The sequence below is a fragment of the Syngnathus leptorhynchus genome, chromosome 6 (assembly GCF_054491065.1).
Source record: "Syngnathus leptorhynchus isolate UIUO chromosome 6, UIUO_Slep, whole genome shotgun sequence".
Taxonomy (NCBI): Eukaryota; Metazoa; Chordata; class Actinopteri; order Syngnathiformes; family Syngnathidae; genus Syngnathus; species Syngnathus leptorhynchus.
The window spans coordinates 13,424,601-13,438,398 of record NC_141200.1 but is presented as its reverse complement, the minus strand read 5'-3'; the positions used below and the strand labels follow the sequence as shown (position 1 = coordinate 13,438,398).

The window sequence follows — 13,798 nt, the reverse complement described above, 5'->3', positions numbered from 1 at the left end:
TAAGTAAATACCACTCCTATTTTTTAAGTGTGGCAAGAAAAAGGAAGTTTTCACAACTGTTTTATTATTTTATAACATCTCAAAAGATACATACTTTGTATCTTAGTATCTTTGTATGTTATAACATTTTTATTTCAAGGTAATATGACTTTTTTTCTCAATATTGCATTGTGACAATAGCAAATTTAATATACCTGACTACAAAAAGAACATTTAGTTACTTGTAACGATTAGTAAGCAGCAACAAGTTATTGCATATTGTTAGTATTTGTTATAGTAATGATCTCCTTGGGTCACTGTCCCTGTTAATGCATCACCTGCTTGGCTGCTACAGGAAAAAAGGGAGGAGGAATGCTTTGCAGGGCCACATATAAAAGCTGACCTTTTCTCTGTTGCATGCTCCGTTTCTGAGTGGGGTTCAACTTCAGGCAGAGAAATGGGGAAAGGGTTCTTTATCAGTAAAAGCGTTGGGGTAGTTTGTATTATTCTTGGAGCTGGGGCTGTAGCCACTATAATAGCATTGAGTGTTGTTTATTCCCAAGAAAAGGCAAAACATGAGAATCAAGTCTCCCCAACAAATGGAGGAACGACAATCAAGCCCCCTGCCACCCCCACAACTGCACCGTCCAACAATGCTTGGGACAGATATCGACTGCCCAAAAGCCTGGTACCAGAACGTTATCACATCACACTGTGGCCTCGGCTTACTCCAGATCCGAAGACTGGACTCTACATTTTTACAGGTAAAGTGGTTTTGTTTTATTAAAAAATGTATCAAATCTTCTCAAGACTGCTCCCGGGGACCAGCTTTCATTTTTAGACCAGTCTAAATTGTATCACCTAAAAAACGGGTTCAGTGTTGTGACTCTCAAGATCAAAATAACACCAACACAAAGTGATGGAATTTGATAAATAATTATGTCTTTTATTTGATACTGAATGGTATTCATTTAAAATAAAATCACTATTTTTATTTATTTTTTACGAATTCGTTTGACAAAAACGTCCATAATTGTTCACATCCTTTCCAAATATAACCATGTCCAATTTCCCTAATATGTAGTTGATTAGAATGACTCGCCGATAAGATCTTGCAAATACACACTTTCAAAATATCAAAAGGGCAATGATTCATATATATATATTTGTGTATATTATTATCATCATATCACACTCAATGTCATTCTAGGTGAATCCAGTGTAGAGTTTGTGTGTGCTGAGGAGACAAATCTGATTCTAATCCACTCCAATAAACTGAACTACACCAAGCAAGACAATGAGCAATTGGCAATGCTCAATGCTGTGGATAGTGAAATCAAAGCTCCCTCAATAGAATCCTCCTGGGTCAAAAAAGAAACTCAATATCTGGTCATAACACTGGACAATAAACTGATGAAGGACCACCGGTACATTCTTCACACAATTTTTACTGGAGAGCTGGCTGATGACCTTGGAGGCTTCTACAGAAGTGAATACAAGGAAAATGGAGTGACAAGGTATGTGTACTTGTTTCTATTTATGTTTGTAAAATATAGTGAAAAAAATGGATGTCCCTTTGTTAAGCGTTCACGTGTGCAAGACAATCATTTGCTTATCTGTTTTCTTATCAGTATGATTCTTTATTGCTCTTAACACGTTTGGTCTTGTATTTGTGATTAACTAGCATGGGATTAATTTCTACCTATTACTCTTATCACAATCACGCTGCGATTGATTCAGTATTTGAGGGTGTAGTTCACCTTTTCCCTGAAATCAGATGGGCCAAACTCGAGGGTCTTGTTGCAACCCTGAACAGAGTAAATGTTATAGAAAATAGATATTGTTGCTCTCTAATAGACTTGTTTCGAATACACTATTAAATGCTGGGTTGTTTTCTTCTGCCACTCCTTAGGTATCTTTTGGAGTTTTAGCAGAGTGGGTTACTTTCACCCAAGATTACATTCTTTATTTTGACCCTGCATATTGACTTGAAGATTAGGTCCAAATTGAATTTGATTGGCCGAAGAACTGAAGCTGGTCGCCATTTTTGACATTTTAGTGTACTGAAGTTGAAGTACATTTTTTCAGTAAATAAATCCATTTTAGTAAACATCGATGAGGACTGGACGACTGACACTGCTGGTCAGGGTGAATGTTACATTCTCAAATTGTCCCAAGTAGCAGGTCTTCCCAATTTTTGACTAAAAGTGAGTTATTTTTGACCCAGTAGTTTCAAGAGTGTAACCTCCAGTTGGAGGGCTAGTCAGTAGTTCTTTATGCCATATGGCAATTTCAAGCCTGCAATAAAATGTAAAGTAAAAATCTGCGCCAAATGTATTGAGTGACCTCTGACCACTGTAAATTCTTAGAAAATATTGGAAGTAAAATTTATATTTGCTTGAGGCATAGCTGCTGTATACTGATAACCAGTAACATATTTGATAATGGATGCATTTTAGCCCTTGTTGGATGAAAATCTCGACCCAATGTACTCGGTCAACCCTCAACCCAATGTGCTGTGGATAAATAACCCACAATTGCCTCAATCCTTTCTGAACCAAGTGATGCATTGTCTATTTTAACTATTATTATTTGAACTATCTCTTTTTTAAGTTTGGGCAATCACCCTTAAAACTGCTGGGTCAAAGATTTGACTGATCCCTTTAACTTGGGTCAATTCGACCCAGTTTTGGGTTGTTTCATACCTGAATTAGAGAGCTGTTTTATGAGTATTTTATGCAGTAATTGCAATTGTTACTGTTTAGGGTTGTTGCAACAACTCAGATGCAGCCAACAGATGCCAGGAAGGCCTTCCCTTGTTTTGATGAGCCAGCTATGAAAGCCGTTTTCAACATCACTCTGATACATGACAGTGGAACTGTGGCACTCTCAAATGGCGAACCAAAAGGTTTCATCCAGATTATTGTTATGTTTATTTCTTATTTTGATGTTCATTTGTTCTAATCCATCATATTCCATTCTGCAGAAACAAGCAATATTGTCATTGGTGAACAGACTCTACAGAAGACAGTATTTGAACCAACTCTGAAAATGTCCACCTATCTTTTGGCATTTATTGTCAGTGACTTTGGCAATATCTCCAACACCATTGATGATGTCACGGTAATTATTCAATCCAGCAATACCAACAGTTGTGTTACTATCTATATGTTTATGGCTGAGTTTACTAAAGTATAATGTTCATAATTAATTTTTATAACAAGTAACAAAACCAAGTGTTCATAAGCAAATAGTCATGGAACCTCCTAAAACAGAATAGAAGAATCCATTCCAGGATGTTTTTTTTTTTTTACCTTCATTTGGAAACAGTGAGAAAACACATAAAGGGTAATAATCTGTTTTTAAGGGTCGAAAGGTTGACAATCAACATCTATAAAAGTAATAGTTTAGCACTCTTAAGTGAACAAACATGAGACAATATTAACATTAAAAATAGTGCATAGTCAGTGCTGACTCTCGTCTGTCTTTTGTAATACAATTATTTAAAGAAAAAGGTCAAACTCTTGCACAGAATGAATTCTCTGTCCTTCACTGAGCAGATGAGTGATAATGATCTGTCGTCTCATGTGACACGCACTCTCCCATTCCACTGATAAAATGTTAGAAAGACAGAATGTTCTCAGTAGTTAGCATTATGACAGTTGTGATCGAGACCACCACAGGCCTGGGCAACCCACGGCTCCCAAGTCTCATGCGACTCTTTGCCCGGTTTGACAGAGATCCAGCAAAACTTAAAAATAAAAAACTGTATTCTACCCTCTTCGACAAATTTTTTACATAATTACGTTTTATTAGCATTTAAAGAAGACAGATGTGCTCTAAACCATCTTAATTTGAGGAAATCAATTTTTCACTTCGTGAGTTGTGTTTTATTTACGCATTAGCTTCTGTTCTGTTTTGTTTTGTTGATTTAGATCCGGATCTTTGCCCGCAAGTCTGCTATTGATGCTGGCCAAGGAGCGTATGCTCTTAGCAAAACTGGACCAATTCTAAAGTTTTTTGAGAGGTATTACAATTCCACGTACCCCCTGCCCAAGTCAGGTATGTCAAATGCACTGCTTCTACTTTAAAGGGAATTTTTGTCTCGGGGCTCATGATGTTATGTTACTGCTTTGTATTTATGCAAAGGTGAGGGTCAATTGGAGCCATTATAGCAAACATTTGTTATCAGAATGAGCTTAAAAATAATGAAAATCAAACCATATATTATAAAAAAGGGCTGCATTATGTCAATTCACCAACAAGGCCAATGGTATTGATAACATTATCGATAACTTTTCATAAACTGCTTTGTTGCACTCTAGTCTCATTTATCATAGTAGTTGAGAGATGCCGGACTTTTATTAGCTCACAGTAAACATTTTATTTCTTTGTGGTTGTCTTTCATGACTTGTTTGGGAACTGCATTGTGCCTGGTCATAAATGATCAATGTTTAACTGAAAAAGCAGTCATTCAAAGGTTTTCTTTTACAAATATACAGCTGTTTACTCTTACTGAATACAGATCAGATAGCCCTGCCAGACTTTAATGCTGGAGCCATGGAGAACTGGGGTCTAATCACCTATAGAGAGACAGCTCTCCTCTACGATAAAGACGTCTCCTCCAACGGCAACAAGGAGAGGATCGCTTCCATCATCAGTCATGAACTGGCTCATATGGTTAGTTCAGATAATGGTTAACAGCACATCTTTTTCTGCAAGGTCTAAAAGCCCAGAGTGTGTTAGATTCAAATGTGAGAAGTTAGGCAAAGCCAATTATAAATAAAAAGAAGAACAATCTGTAATTAGGAGAGGAAATTTCATTCAGAGACTGTATGACATGCTATGTATATTGCTAGCCTTAGCTTCCTGATAGTTTTGCACTCCAAGCAGATAACCTTAGTTAACATCTATCAGTTTTTTGTTAATAAACCCCAACCCCATGTTGGATACTGTACATAAACTTGGTCCAAAGGAGTACGCCCTCAGTCCCCCAGCCAAGTCCAGACAAGTTCAGTTCAGAGTTTTTTTTTTTTTTTTTTAAAAGCAACAACCTGTATGTCAATGAGCCGTCAAATCTAGGGTGGCACGGTGGTATGTACTATATACATATATATATATATATATATATATATATATATACCAGGTTTGCCTCAATAGCTCCATTTGTTTGTTCTCTTTAGTGGTTTGGGAATCTGGTCACATTGAGGTGGTGGAATGACTTGTGGCTAAATGAGGGTTTTGCCTCATATGTTGAGTACCTTGGAGCACATGAAGCTGAACCTCAGTGGAATGTGGTAAGGATTGCTTTCCAACTCGATCTCTTGAATCTCACGTTAAATGATGATGATGATTTTGATCAAGCACTGTGATTATTTTTAATATTCCTTTCAACAGAAAGATCTTATTGTGCTGAGTGATATGCACAGGGTGTTTGCCATTGATGCTTTGGCCTCCTCTCACCCTTTGTCCTCGAAAGAAGAAGATATCCAGAAGCCAGCACAAATCAGTGAGCTGTTTGATGCCATTTCATATAGCAAGGTAACCTAGGCGATTCGGTTTTTCACACATACATGTGAATTTTCAAAATCTCTACAACTGAAAAAAAAAACCTGCAATATTTTGGTAAGTATTCAGAGTTACACCTTTTTCCTTCATTTGTAGGGAGCGTCTGTACTGAGGATGTTGTCAGATTTCCTGTCTGAAGATGTCTTCACAATGGGCCTCAGGGTAAGGAGTGCTTGGACCAATATTTACCACATGAATTAAAGAATACTCACATGATGCTTTGGAGAATTTTTACTTTAATGGTTTGCTAATGCACATTCATGTTCTTGATTATTTGCTGGTCGAGACGTCACAGATAGTAGTCGCGGTTAGTCAGATCATATGTAAATTGCAACGTATCATGCCAGCAAGCTGCTGCGCTTATGTACATTATTTTATTACAACTTGAATTTGTTTAGGTACATAGTTGCAAATTAAAAATAGGTGCAAATTAAAAATAAAGACAGTTACGATGACATTACATTCACCTTTTATTCAACTTTGCAGTTTGTACCAGCATTCCTGATGTTTTTATTTGTGCAGTATTTATCCACAGTTACCATTTTTATCCATGTCCCTTTAGACCTATCTTGCTGAATTTGCATTTGGAAATGCGGTTTATACAGACCTGTGGAAACATCTACAAATGGCAAGTATATTTTTTTATGTATCAAATACATGAATAGAAAAACAATACATTCGGAGCCTAAATCTTCAAACAGTGGTGCCCTCTTTTTTAGCCGCTGTGTTCAAGTTTATGAATGTGTGTGTTGTCCACATTAAGAAATAATTGTCTCTCCCCATGTAGATGCCGCCCCCACCAGAGAAATTTCCTCTAATGTCTTGGCTTGGTTCATATGAGAATAGTTGTTTTTCCAAGTTGATGCTCAATGGGTGTAGATTTGTGCTTCCCAAACTTTATTACAAGGCTATAATTTGCATTAGAAAGATTGATACTAAGGTTAATTGATTAAAAGATGATTGAATTGTTTTGCCTGTCACTGCACTGGCATAAACAGATGAACAAAGATCCATCCTTGGGTGCTTAATCAGCCTTCTGTCCCAATGGGTGCCAACAGCAGTGTGTGGTCACTGTGATGGGTAAAATGCAGCGGTCAAAGGTCGTGTAAATATGCAAGTCAATTGAACAATGAAACTGTTATGTCTCTGCAGGCTGTTGACAGTGCTGGTCCTGTTGATCTTCCCCAAAGTGTTCACAACATCATGAATACATGGGTGCTGCAGATGGGCTTTCCCGTGGTTACAATCAATGCAACAAATGGAGTTATAACACAGGAACATTTTCTCCTGGATCCCGATTCTGAAGTTACTGTACCATCTCCCTACAAGTAATTATGTTCAGTTGTAATATTTTTAAAAATTAGATCATCCAACTACAGGCTAATTACTTTGCAAATCATTTTCATCTCCATTATTTAATCCGAGTCAACAGATAAAAACTTGTAAAAATCTACACTCAAAAATCAATTAATAAACAAACCTATAACTATGTTTCAGAAATAGAAAATCAATTCAGTGCATATAATTACTGGTGTAATTAACTGCAAAGAAAGGCATAAAATGATTTTGGTAGTGGTTCAACAAATTTGTATCATCTGTCTTTTGCAGCTATAAATGGATTGTACCCATCAGGTGGATGAAGACTGGAGTCACCCAAGATCGATTTTGGTTAACTAGTGAAAAAGGTAAATAGCATAAGTAGTTTTAAGCAAATTTTCATCTGGGCAAGGTCAGGATTAGGCTTGAAAATGCAAAATTATACTAAAATGATCATAACATCATGTCATCATAGCCCTTATAATTTCTCCTGCATTTGATTGCAACCACATATTATGAAACATCTACTACTGGTAGGGTAAAAACAAAGTGGTAATAGATCTTCACATCCATTATACAATTTAAAAATTATAGTAAATTCATCAATACAAAAATATGTTGTTACCAAAATAGTAGACACTATGGGCTCTCTTTTTGTAGACATGCACATGCTGAAAAAAAACCTGGGCGTTCTGACAGATCAAGGTTGTTTTCTTTTACACCGCCCAGCACACCTGACAGTACACAGACTTAGGACAAGCTTGGCGTAGGTTCAAGTTGAAGCACAAGTGGTGTAACGTTTAATGGATTCGATGGGGTCCATGGATATGTGTGGTGGAAACCATTCATGTAACCTTTTAATTAATCATTGTTAAGATCTATTATTTAAAAGCATCATTATTATCAGCGGGCCTACTTCACATTGGTGATCACAGTGACCAACTTTACGTCCTCCATCCCTGGAGGTCTGCTTGCAGTTCCTTAGAAACATATTTTGCACACTTCCCATGGACTCAGTTGAGTGTATTTCTGCACCTCTCCTGTGTTTAATTTAAAGGGAATGAGGGGAGCTGCTTCAAATTGCTGGGAAATGTTTAATGTTACATTTTCCTCTCCAGATATGGAAGCGTCAATGAAGTTATCAGACTCTGATTGGCTCCTGGCCAATCTCAATGTGGTGGGTTACTACAGAGTTAACTATGACCAAGGCAACTGGAACAAACTTCTGGCGGTCCTGAAGACCACTCACAGAGTAAGACAGTTCATGACATCATACTTCTGTATACTTTTTTGATTCATTTTAGTCAAGTGATAACTCTTTTTCTGTTGTCTCAAGACTATACCGGTGATCAACAGAGCTCAGTTAGTGGATGATGCTTTCAATTTGGCAAGGTAATCACTCACTCACTCACTCACTCACTCACTCACTCACTCACTCACTCACTCACTCACTCACTCACTCACTCACTCACTCACTCACTCACTCACTCACTCACTCACTCACTCACTCACTCACTCACTCACCAACTCACTCACTCACTCACTCACTCACTCACTCACTCACTCACTCACTCACTCACTCACTCACTCACTCACTCACTCACTCACTCACTCACTCACTCACTCACTCACTCAGCCACAGGGTTTAAAATTGGACCGACCCAGGAAGTTTGCTCAATTTGACTATATTAATCCTGATATACAGTATTAAAAAACTCTACTGTTATGTTATACTTCTTTTCACAATGCTTTAAACTCCACAAGGGCAAAGATCATCCCCACTGTGCTGGCTCTTGAAACCACAAAGTATCTGAATGAGGAGAGGGAATACATGCCCTGGGAGTCAGCCCTGAACAACCTGGACTTCTTCTACCTCATGTTTGATCGTAGTGAGGTTTATGGTCCCATGCAGGTGGGGTTTCTTCCATTCATTAAAAATTCAATTAATGCTCTCCAATACCTAAAACATGACTTTTAATCAAATAATCCCTGGTTATCTGCCTCCGAATAAATATTTTGGAAATAAACAATGTGGAAAAAGTTTGGCAAGGCCAAACAAGGCGTGTATGGAGTTTGATAATGAAGTCATTCACTGGCCCACAAACATGCACACCCTATGATTTCACATACTGGAATGTTCTGCTTAACAAAAATAATGGTAAATATTCCCACAAACATTTTAGCAGCAGATGTTGCCACACTTGCAGAATGTGTCGTGTATCTTGTATGCGGTGTGCTATATGCATATCTTAATATGATCTCTTCCATGTTCCTCAACTAATTCAAGATCATTCTTGTTTGTTTCAGGATTATTTAAAGAAGCAGGTCATCCAACTGTTTAACTACTTCAAGGACCTAACTGAAAATTGGGCAAAAGTACCAGAAGGACACATGGACCAGTGAGTATAGATTGAAATAAAGGTTTGTTTTTGCTCCAGGAGCCAATGACATAATCTATCGCATTGTGTATTAGAGAAGACCAATGAGACTTGAAGTAAATAACACCAACTTTATTCAATTACATTTCATGTATTGCTGGCTACAACGTGGCGAGCGGATTATTCATTGAATTTCCCTTTTTCAATCGTAATGACTGTTGTTATCCATACTCACAACTGTTCAGCTTTCAATGCTGATCTTTTGTTTGACCTATAGGCAGACGTTGAGCCTTCAACACTTCCAATACCAATATATTCTTCAGCCCTTCTTCCTAATTTTGGATTACCTTTCAGGTACAATCAGGTGAATGCCATCAGTCTGGCCTGCAGGACGGGCCATCAAGAATGTCAAGACCTGACCAAAGCATGGTTCAAGCAATGGATGGATGAGAAAAGAAACCCGTACGTGAATAGCAAGATGTGTCCATTTTGTATTTCTGATTTGCTATCATTGCTGTTTCTGATTTACACTATCACTGTCCAGAATCCACCCCAACCTACGTTCCACTGTATACTGCAATGCCATCGCAGCAGGAGGTGCTAAAGAGTGGGACTTTGCTTGGTCTGAATTTCAAAACGCTACCATTGCAACTGAAGCTGAAAAACTCCGTGCTGCTTTGGCTTGTACAAAGCAGCCTTGGCTGCTCAATAGGTACGTTCTAGACTACTATTATACAGTACAGCATGCTTTTACTTGAACAACGCGAATGAATTTGGTGGGGTCTCCTCAGGTACTTGGAGTCCACGCTGAATTCCACCTTGATCCGAAAGCAGGATGCTACCTCCACCATTGTCTACATTGCCAACAACGTGATTGGTCAATCTCTTGCATGGGACTTTGTCAGGGCTCGTTGGTCATACATTTTTACCCAGTGAGTATAAAGTCGAGCTTTTTAATTTCTTGTTTTGACAAATGATGTCTGCTCATCATTCATGTTCACAACGTGACTGTTTCAAATTGCTGAAGTCAACTTTACGGCCCAGTGTAAACGCTTGCCATTGTTGTAGCCACTAAATTATATGATATGTCAAGGAACTTATTTACCTGAAATTCGACTAAACAAGCTTAAAGCAATTAAACGGTCTCTCTTCATTTCACATAAAAATAGAATGGCAGCTTTATAGCCCGGATCATTGTGAGCCTTGTTGTAATTCAAACTCTGCTCTCTGGGCAAGTGCAGCTTGTTCAAGTTAAGAATCAATCCGGTACTTTAAACTCAACTTTTGATCATTTGTTTGAAGGGTTCAATGTGTCTTTTCAGCATTACATTCATATTGTTCAAGAACCTTGAACATAATATGGCTAAGTTTATTTTTCAAATCTTTGCATTTTATCAATTAGTTTCATTTACAATGCACGTTATCCTTGATTTTTTTTTTCTGTTAGTATTATTGCTTGGTTTTACCGCCTCATATTTAAATAGGCTCATGAGTTGTGTAGTGTCCATTCATTGCATTCAGTTTTAGTATGTTAAAAATAACGTTCCTTCCACAAATGCACAACTTAAAAACGTTGACCTCCAAACTTAAAGAAAAGATTAAAGACTGAAAGTACCAAGTAGAGTTTCAAAAATGAATCATAGGGTTTCACAAAAAGATGCAATGCTACATTTATTTATCTTTTTTACTTATATTAACATTGCTGGCTGATTACTCAGACATACATACTAATAAACAAAAATTACACAATCACTTTGTCTGTTTTATTGAAAACAATATTACCATATTAAGTACATTTTCTTTTTTTTCTATAGTTATTTATTTAAATTATATTAAACATATTCCTGTCTAGATCAATTCTTTTGTACCATTACTATTACTGTTTGATTGATACTGTTTGTAAAAGTGTAACAAAATAACGAAGTAAATTCTTGTCTTCCTTCACTTACAGATATGGAGGTGGATCTTTTTCGTTTTCCAACCTCATTAACGGAGTCACCAAACGATTTTCCAGTGATTTTGAGCTTCAACAGGTTAGATTGTTTTTAGCTAATCTAACAGGTTGAAACAGTCATTCCTTTACGGTACACATTTAGCCACAACATGATTTCTTTCTGTCAATCCTGCAATTACGTAGACTCGTTTGGGTCACCACCAGACATGGTAAAACAACCTAATATTTAGATACCGTAATGATAACAATGAGATGTTACTGTCAAGCACATTTTCACTTGCTGTCTGTTTTTGTGGCAAACAAGCACTTCTGTAAACTAATTTCTTATTCTGCTCAACATAACTTCATAAGTGTTACCATAATTTGTAATAATAATGGACGTTTTCTTTACCATTGTAGCTAAAGCAGTTCAAAGCAGATAATGCAGAGGTTGGTTTTGGCTCTGGGACCCTGGCAGTGGATCAGTCCATTGAGAGAACCATCGCCAACATGAAGTGGATAGCAGACAACAAGGATAGTGTCCTAAAGTGGTTCCAAGATGAAACAAAATCTTAATGATGCCTTCACTTTTCATCAATTATAACATCTATTGTTGAACAAAGTATCTTTTTAAGCTGTTGTCGATACTTTCAACTTGACAGAGTAGGCACATCTGTTGGGTGTTTTCTGCCCTTGCAAATATTACGACCTCAATTTAAGATTTTTGTTGGACTATTTTGCCAGTCCTATTGTAAATAAATAAATGATTGAATGTTTTCATTTGTAAGGACAACTTTGCAAGTCAATTTGTTTTTAATTATTCATTACAGGATCACCCTATTACATGATTTGAAAGAATAAAACTTAACTTAAAAACTATATACTGCACCTTCTGGAATGTTTTGTCAGTCAAGCGTAAAATGAGAAACAATTTTAAGACAGGTGGTTTGATGACCAATATGGATGCTGTAATTCCATTATTTATTTTTATTGCATTTATCATGTATACTCAAGCTTTGTTTTGTAAAATTTAATTCTATTATCTTTCTCCAATAAATATGTCTCTATTTACTCATTTTGCCATTCATTTCCCCCTAAGCGGAATGCTACACAATTAATTTATGTCAAACAAACAAAAGAAACAATTTTGGTGTGTATATGTGAGATATATGTAATTGGTTTTGTTATACATAACTCTCAAGGTACTAAAATCCATTTATTGTGGACCATAAAAATTATTACATTGGTCATCAAACGGTCAACAACTAGTGATGATACTGCATGTGATAGTACTGTGTTAGTGGTCTGTTCAAGTGCATGCTAATGATGCATATTTAATGTTACAATTTAATCCCTAAAATAAACCCACATTAATAAAGTTGATGTTACATTGTCATACATTATAGCGGTAAACTTAGATTTCACAATTTTACTAAAAAGAAAAATGGTAATATCTTGCTCACTATGCTAAAAATTGCACTAAATCAATACTCGCAGCATTGTTTATGTCAAACTCAAATTTTCGATGGGGATAAGTAAAGACTGAGCTATGATCACTGTGACAAAGGCAACACATCTTTAAATTTTATGAGGCCGTGGGAACATGCCGTGGACATTGTTAAAAAAACATTGTAAACCACTTATTGCTCCCTCGAGTCAATGGTTATCAGCTGTTTATTCACTCCTCTGTCCAAATACGTCATCCATTCCCTTGCAAACAGTGAGAGGACTGAGCAAGGGAGCAAAACTGTAGTGATGACTTTCACTTGATTTTTGTCATTTTGGATCTGAAGCCCTGCGAAGTAAGTGTGCTTTGGATATATTCGCCTTTTGCTTTAATTACACATTGTGACTTATGTGTTTGAGCCTTTGAACATTCTGTGTCTTGTTGATCAGGTGATGGAGAAAAGACGCCGGGTCAGCAAGTTTTGTATTCTGTGTGTCCTTTTAGCCTTTGTCTCAGTAGCAACCATTATCACTCTGTGGACTATTGCCCTGTCAGGAGGAGATGAAGGTGATCATGCTGTCGCTCCTTGGGACAGGTATGATTGTTGCTCAGGAGATGTTTAACAGTTTAGTGATGTTGATAAGAGATCTTTTTTTCATTCTTTTCATGTACCGTATTTTTCAGACTATAAGGCGGACCGGATAATAAGGCGCATCTTCAATGAATGGCCCATTTTAAATCATTGTCCTTATATAAGGCGCACCGGACTATAAGGCGCACCATTAATGCATCATGTCAGATTTTTAATCCAAATCAAATCATTCTCCATTTTATCTTTTTTATTTCAACTTCAGACGCAAAAGATTACCACATAATTATAAAAATAATGATCCAAAATCTTTTTAATTCATGATTCATAGTCTTCAGTGGGCCACTTATGATGGATTTCATGACACAATGCTTCGGGCCAGTTTAAATTGAGGAATTTGGTCCATATATAAGGCGCACTATCGGCTTTTGAGAAAATTTTAGGTTTATAGGTGCGCCTTTTAGTCCGGAAAATACGCTAGACTGAGTTGCTTGGTTAGTTGGGTCACCAGTCACCACCTCAATAATTGTTTTAGGATTAAATAACAAGCATTGTTTGTCAGTAAATTTGCAAAGAAATACGTACAC

The 13,798-nt window shown here is 36.9% G+C and overlaps 1 protein-coding gene across 1 annotated transcript; it reads left to right on the top strand.

Moving 5' to 3' along the window:
• Positions 1-422: 422 nt before the first annotated feature.
• LOC147056072 (aminopeptidase N-like) lies at positions 423-12,246 on the top strand. The gene is made up of 21 exons (XM_085914305.1): positions 423-743; positions 1,190-1,496; positions 2,745-2,887; positions 2,966-3,102; positions 3,915-4,041; positions 4,505-4,659; positions 5,163-5,276; positions 5,377-5,520; positions 5,644-5,709; positions 6,110-6,175; positions 6,700-6,875; positions 7,156-7,232; positions 7,983-8,116; positions 8,201-8,256; positions 8,629-8,776; positions 9,172-9,263; positions 9,597-9,704; positions 9,787-9,954; positions 10,034-10,174; positions 11,194-11,275; positions 11,596-12,246. Exons 1-21 carry the CDS (start codon positions 437-439, stop codon positions 11,749-11,751), a joined length of 2,904 nt encoding a protein of 967 aa, XP_085770431.1. The 5' UTR covers positions 423-436; the 3' UTR covers positions 11,752-12,246.
• The last annotated feature ends 1,552 nt before the right edge of the window (positions 12,247-13,798 follow it).